Genomic DNA, 7909 nt, shown 5'->3' with positions numbered 1-7909 from the left:
AGAGTTCCACAAACAACTCCAGACGTCTTCTATTTTGTGCCAGACGATTGAAGAATACAAACAAACAAACAAGAAAATTGGAATATTTGACAAAACAGAAATAATGGCCAAACTATTCTACCATAAAACCCTATTTTTTACAGTTTGGCAAACAAAAAATTAGAAAGATAAAAATTACAATTCATTTTTGATGGATAAAGTCTGGACCAAAGTTGACAAATTCTGACATAGAGTTTTATTGCAATAGGTCTTTGGTTTAATCAATTTGGTCTCATTTTAATAAATTGATATAGTATGAAGAAAATAATTTATGGCCAAAACGTAAATTAAAAAAGGATTTTTGTCAGAGTGTCGTCAGATTGGTTTGGCGTGCATTGGGAAACAGACGCACTTAAAATTTTGGTCAGACACGCCGATCAATTAAAATGAGGCCCATTTTGCTAAAACATCTCTAACACAGAAGTCCCAGATGTGATTTTTTTGTTTTTTTGTTTGTTTATTTTTGTTTTGTTTTTTTGTTTGCCAAGGTGAGGGTCATTTTGAACGATATATATTAGAAGAATGAGTTTTGTGGCTAAAATCTGAAATACGTATTTTGGTTGGGTTTTTTTTCTTCCATATAACGCTAATATTCTGTCGTTCTCTGGGAAAAAAAGACAACAAATTTAAAAATTTAGCCTGACAACTCGTCCTTCAAATATCGATCGATTTAAAAGTGATTTCCTTGTCTACTATTTGAATACCGTGACAGTTCGGCCTTGTGTGTTTGTTTTTTTTTTTTTTGTTTTTGTTTTTGTTTTTTTTTTTTTTTTTAAGGGTTCTACGGCGCTTGCAACACATTAAGGTAATATCAGCGCCAGTAAAAAGGAAGAAAATGGGATAGTAAAAAGTTATAGAATTATAATAAAGCAACCAAGAAAAGGGAAGACAAAGAGGAATTGGTTCAAATAAGAAACAGGTGTAGATTCCAAAAGCACACTATCAAAGTACTTAGTTTGAGATCACTAAAAGTCTCATCCAGACACAAGCACAGGTCCCCGCTAAGGGGAACACACTCAAATGTTTTACAAATCATATATAATATAAAGAAAGCATAATAGAGTGCATAACAGAGATGATTTACAATGAAAAAAATATCATCTCCCAAAACTAACTATACATTCGACTGTTTCCCTCCCAGTCAGCCAGGGCATCTGGCCAGGACCAGGACAAAACCAAGTAATCTCATTCCAAGACAAAGACAGAAAGCATGTTGGAAAACAGATATAAGGGGATAGAAGACACAGTATGTACCCCCCTGCCCACTATGGGAGGTCAGGAACCCCACCCAGCAGTTCGGCCGTATTCTGAAGAGGAAAAAAAAACACGTATTTAAAATTTAGGCCAGGAAACACGTCATCCAAATATCGGTTGCTTAAAGTGTCCGCCATTAAGTCAGAAGAATCTCCAACCTGGAATTTAAATGAAGACTTGAATGCAGTCCCAGGTTTGAAAAATTTTTGATAAGAAGACAGTCATTTTAATCGATTGATTTTTGAGGGACGGTTTTTCTGCCCAAATTTGTTTGTTGTTGGTTGTTTGTTTTTTTTTTTTGTTCTTTTGTTTGTTTGTTTGGTCTGTTTTTTTGTTTTTTTGTTTTTGTTTTTTTTTTTTTGTTTTTTTTTTTGTTTTTGTTTTTGGGGGGGGGGGGGGTGTTAAATGTTTTTTTCCCCGAGTCTGCCGGATTGGTTGACGGTCTGACCTTTGCCCTTGACCTCCGTATTTTAATTTTTCAGGTCACACGAATAGACCTCTTTATTTATTGTTTTTGTTTTGTTTTGCTTGGGGGTTTTTTTTTTCTTGTATCATTCTTAGACTACTTTCTGACTCATTCTTCCCCTTACATTTACATTCTCCTCTTTGATGAAGGGAGAGAATTCTTGCATTGTCTTTTTGGTGTGTTTGCTTGGGTTTTTTTTCTGGTGTTTCTTTTTTTTTTTTTTTTTTTTTTTTTCTTTAACCCTCTCCTTACCAACTACAGGAAAATCGTCACATTTCTTCTTACGATACAATGAATATTTATATTAATCAGAAAACATTTATGCATCACATTTTTTTCTGGAACAATCTCTGTTTTGTAAAGCGTGTCATGCTGCACAAAAAAATTATGTATAAGTAGAAACTCATATGTGACCCTTCGCCTCAAAATGGTATTAAGTCGGGTTGGTTAAGATGTTGAAAATTGAATTAATAGCCAGAAATATCAGACTTGTGTTGAGTTTGTAGAATGGCAACCATATTTTAGGGTGATAATGCCAACAATTTATATTTTTGACCAGTTTTAACATTTAATTCGGCCTTTGAGCATTTGGGTCGTTCCGACAGAATACCGTTTTGAGACGATGGGTCACATATGTCCTCAGTTTGAGTGTAAAACAATCAGGTTTTCGTGACTAAGGTCCGTAAGGACAGAGTTGAATTGTAATTTGTGCGATATTTTGTAAATTGACACAAGATGAGCGACGAATCAGTTTTCCCTTTATTTTTTTCACCGGTTTTAACTTTTGTCGGTTTTCAATCGTCTCTGTTTACCCGGATGTGTGATTATTGAATGTGTGTGCATGTGTGTGTGTGTGTGGGGGGGGGGGGGGGGTATTTCTATATGTATACGTCTGTATGTGAATGTGTGTTTATATGGGTATGTGTGTATGTATGTCTATCTGTGTGTATATGTGTGTATGTATGTGTATGTGTGCTTATGTTTGCATGTGTGTATGTGTATTTGTGTTTATGTGTCCATATGTGTACGCGTGTGTATGAATGTGTGTATATGTGTGTATGTATGTATGTGTCTATGTGTATGTGTGCACGTGTGTATGTGTGTATGTGTGTATGTAGTGTGTATGTGTGAATATGTGCATGTATGTATGCTTGTACGTGTGTATGTGAGTACGTGTGAATGCGTGTATGTGTGTGTACATATTTGTATGTGAGCATGTTTGTGTGTGTATATATGTATGTATGTGTGTGTGGACTATCTGATAATAATACAGAAAAGACAACATGTGACTGTGGCCTCAAAACGGTGTTATTCTAACAAAGTCCTTATTCCTTTTATCTTATAAAATATCTTTGACGCTACGAATGACATTCGCCAATGAGTCCATCCAGACATAAAACCGCGTTGAGACGCTGGCTCACATATGTGACCCATCGTCTCAAAACGGTATTATGCCGGAACGACCCTTATGCTTAACGGCCGAATTTAATGTTAAACTGGTCAAAAATATAAATTGTTGGCATCAGCACCCTAAAATATGGTATTCATTCTCCTCAATAAAACATACAAACTCAACACAAGTCTGATATTTCTGGCTATAAATTCAATTTTCAACATCTTAACCAACCCGACTTAATACCGTTTTGAGGCGAAGGGTCACATATTATTGTGCGGCTATGTGGTCAAGTGGGATGACACTCACTTTCAGATCGGAGGGTCCTGGGTTCGAGTCTCGCTCGGCGCATAGTTGAATCCTTGGAAAAGGGCTTTTTACTCACATTCTCTCACTGTACTCAGGTGCAAAATGAGTACCTGGCCATTAACAGCGTTGTCTTTGTCTAAAAAAATTGTAATATCGCCTTACGGGCGTCATATAACGTTCTACATGTTACATGTTGCTGGTGGCCAGGGACCCCTTGTAAAGCGCTTTGAGCACGTTAAGTGGATATTGCGCTATATAAAAGCTCAATTAATTATTTCTTTTATTCATTTTCTTAACAAGCTTCAACATCTATAATTGGACACTCGTCTGCTATAGATAGTTCGAAGATGACGTCACTCAGGTCTTTGTTATTGTTTTTTGCCATCCGCGTTTATGAGTAATTCTCACTAAACTGTATTAACCTGACTATAAACGTTCATGGTTACACACAGTTTTGTGTGTTGGTCCGTTATACTTCCGGATGGCAATGTTATGAGCTTCTAAGCCAAGCGCATACTATCTATAGATAGTTCGAAGTTGACGTCACTCAGGTCTTTGTTATTGTTTTTTTTTCCATCCGCGTTTATGAGTAATTCTCACTAAACTGTATTAACCTGACTATAAACGTTAATGGATACACACAGTTTTGTGTGTTGGTCCGTTATAGATAGAATGCGCTTGGCCGAGGTGTTCACAACATTGCCATCCGGAAGTATAACGGACCAACACACAAACTCTGTGTAACCATGAACTTTTATAGTCTGGTTAATACAGTGTAGTGAGAACAACTCACAAACGCGGATGGCAAAAACAATAACAAAGACCTGAGTGACGTCATCTGCATACTATCTATACTTCGGTATGGCAATGTTATGAACTTCTTAGCCAAACGGATACTATCTATACGTTCAAAAACACCTGAGCACAAGGATTCTAAGTTTAATGCATTGACATTACAAACAAGTTAGATTTAGATGTCTCACGTATTTTTGGCTTATAATAGATATTATGCGCTTGGCTAAGAAACTCACAGCATCGCCATCTGGAAGTATAGTGGGCCAACACACAAATTTATGTGTTACCTTAATGTTTATAGTGTGGTTAATACAGTTTAGTGAGAATTACTCACAAACGCGGATGGCAAAAAACAATAACAAAGGCCTGAGTGACGTCATCTGCATACTATCTATAGAATTTATGAACCAGTAAACGGCCAAACTATGGAAAAACACGTATTTAATAATTTGGCCAGAAAACTAGTCCTTCGAATATCGATCGATTTAAATGACCTTCATCTTGGCAAAGACTCTCAACACTGGGACTTTAAGGAAGAACTAGCGAGATCCCATAATTACGAGTTTTTAGCCAAGACGAGGCTCGGTTAAATCGATCGATATAATTTGAAGGACGAGTTTTCTGGCCAAATTTTTAAAAACTGTTCAAAGACTCGTTGTTGAAAGCACTTTTTGTCATTGTCATGGCCTTTCGCTCTTTACTTCATCTAATAATGCTGTATTGACGTCATCAAATGATAACGCTCTTATTAACCCTTAGAGGATAACAAGAAAACTTAAGAATTATATTCTATATTTAGTTGAGTTCATTTTAGACTGAATCAATAGAAAGCGAATATAAAAGGTATAAATGTTTATTTTAGTCCATTGGCCAATAGTCAAAACATCTCTCTGAACAAATTATTCTAACATTCATTCTTGCATTTGAAGAGGTCGGCCATTTAAAATAAAGATAAAATAGAATGTAATAGAATAGTAGTCCTTCAGCATCATCATCATCATCATCATCGTCGTCGTCGTCATCAGTATCATCATCATCATCATCATCATCATCATCATCATCATCATCATCATCATCATCATCACCATCATCATCATCATTGTCTTCGTCGTCATCATCATCGTCATCATTCTTATCATAATCATCGTTACCATCACCACCATCATCTTCACAATCACCATCAACACCACCACCACCATCATCACTACCACCACCACCTCCAACATCACCACCACCACCATCACTATCAACACTACCACCATCACCACCAATACCACCACTACCACCACCAACACCCCCAACAACCAATTTTCATTTTCTTTCTTTCCCACCCCTCCCCCCCCCCCCCCCCCTCACTCCCCCCCCCCCCCCTTCAGCTTCCTGTCCACTTGGCTTGTCGTCTGCGTCACGGGAGAGAACTTCATCATCAACTTCTACCTAGTCAAAGCAGCCCATCTCTGCACAGTCCCAAGAGCCAGAGTAGCCGTCCTTGCCCTCGTCATCATCGCCGCTCTACTCTACGACTTCGCCATCTGGACAACCGCCATTGTTGCTATGGACGCCGAGCACAGCTACTGTCACGTGGACGAACGTTACCAAGATATCGTCTACGTCTTCACCATCATCGACGCCATCGTCACGCTACTCCTCCCCACCACCATCATGCTAATTCTAGTCATTCCGTCTTGTGTTCGAAACTTTACGATGAGCAGACGAGCAGGCGGAGATCCCTTCCCACATCTATCGAGACGCCATCGCTCGTTGCTAAGGGTATCGCGTCTTCTCTGCGTCATTACCGGATCTTACGTCATCCTAACAACGCCTAGCCATGTAAACAAACTCCACTATGTCTTTCGCATGATGATTTCGGGGATCATGACAAACGACCTGGCCAACCCCATTCAAATTCTTTGCCAGATGATTTATTACGCCAGTTTTTCCTGCAATTTTATATTTTTTCTAATTTGGGGCAAGAACTTCCGGAGAGAGTTATGTAACATTGTACATGTCACTAGAGACAAACTATGCGGACAGAAAGTGGTGGCTGTATTATGAGATCATAAAGATCGTGACAGAATCGATTAGCTAGAAGTTTGTATGAATCTCGTGTCGGGTATAATTGTTGATGTGGCGACGAGGCTGCTAAAAGTTGTAAACTGACTCGAGTAAAAATGGCGCCCTTCCGCAACGGTACCATTATATATCAAATTATTAAGAAATTAAGGAGCAGGCACTGGTGTAAGATAAAGAACTGAATAAGGCTGTATGAAAGGTGCCAGACAAAGCAAGAAAAAAAATCATGTAATGGTACCACATATGACCGGTATCAGAAGGTCTGAGGTTAGATCCCGAGTCGCGGTCAACTGATTTTTTTAGATGATTTTCTTTTTCTTGTATATTTCTTTCTTGCTTTGTCTGGCACCTTTCTTACACACTTGTTTATATGTTTATATTACCATAAGATATCGTTGCCTAGGCATTCCACGAAGGAATATAGATAATTTATCAAACAAGATGTCTAATGTTAACAGGAATCACCCATGTTGTCCAAGTGAGCAAATTGGAGGTTAATAATCTTGCCCAAGGAAAAACAAACGAAAGTGCCTGAAGCGGGGCTCGAACCCGGGACCTTCTGCCGGGTTACAATGCAATGCCTTAACCATTTGGCCACGTCACTGAAAAAAAATGAATGTGATAGTTTTAAAAGAAAGAACAACATATTTATCACGAAACGTTTTGGGCTCAAAACATTTCTTCTGAAGAAGGGTTTTGAGTCCGAATCGTTCCGAGTTCATTGTTTTGTTGGGATTTTTCTTATGAATCTTTTGGAAATAGGCGGTGTGTCTTTTTTACGAAACCCGATAGCCATAGTCTCAGGTTCACTCCCGACTGGTGTACACGTCCCTGAGTCTCAGGTTCACTCCCCACAGTTGTCTACTTCCCATAACTTTGCCGGGTATTGTCGGGTTTCAGCGGGTTTCGTAAAAAAGACACACCCTAAATAGGGACCAAATGAGTGATGTCAAATTACTGGATCCAATTATAGATAGAACGAAGATGACGTCACTCAAACCTTTGTTATTGTTTTTTGCCATCCACGTTTGGGAGTGATTCTCACTAAACTGTATCAACTGCACTATAAAAGTTTATGGTTACACACTGATTTGTGTGTTGGTCAGTTATACTTCCGGATGGCAATGTTGTGAGCTTCTTAGCCAAGCGCATACTACCTATACTGGAAGTGTGAAACCAGTTCATCCGGAGGACCGAATGCATACATACTTTGTGCAAGAACTGATCTGATCTTCTGGTTTCTTCAGATCGACGGTGTTCTATTTTCTCGTTTAAATAAAAGCTGGTCATCAATAAAGATCACCAATCCTTTCTCAATTGCCGCCCCCCCCCCCTCCCTTCCCACCCCCCGACCCCTCACCCGTTATCATAAGAATCTGATTTTACATCCTGTCACTAAAAACAATCATGCCATCTTATGATTCAGTAACCTATTCATTGTTAGTCCTCCGGATGACTGGTCACACACTTCCAATGAGTTTAAAACCGGGTGAGAAGTAAGAAAGTGTGATGTCACGACTTCTGCTTCCATTCGCCCCTTATGAGAGCTATAATCAATCTGAATCAACTGTATAATGTGA

General features: G+C 38.6%; 1 protein-coding gene across 1 annotated transcript in view; it reads left to right on the top strand.

The window, feature by feature from the left end:
• The window catches only part of LOC144980594 (uncharacterized), a 33778-nt gene extending 27267 nt beyond the window's left edge, over positions 1 to 6511 (top strand). The window contains exon 2 of the mRNA XM_078928271.1: positions 5633 to 6511. Within this exon, the coding sequence (XP_078784397.1) occupies positions 5633 to 6311 (679 nt within the window). The 3' untranslated portion in view covers positions 6312 to 6511. The remainder of the gene's footprint in view (positions 1 to 5632) is intronic.
• Positions 6512 to 7909: the final 1398 nt, after the last annotated feature.

Source organism: Berghia stephanieae, chromosome 10 (assembly GCF_034508935.2).
Source record: "Berghia stephanieae isolate SIO BIC M18660-M18661 chromosome 10, UCSD_Bste_1.3, whole genome shotgun sequence".
NCBI classification, from domain to species: Eukaryota; Metazoa; Mollusca; class Gastropoda; order Nudibranchia; family Aeolidiidae; genus Berghia; species Berghia stephanieae.
This window is presented reverse-complemented; position numbering and strand designations above follow the sequence as displayed.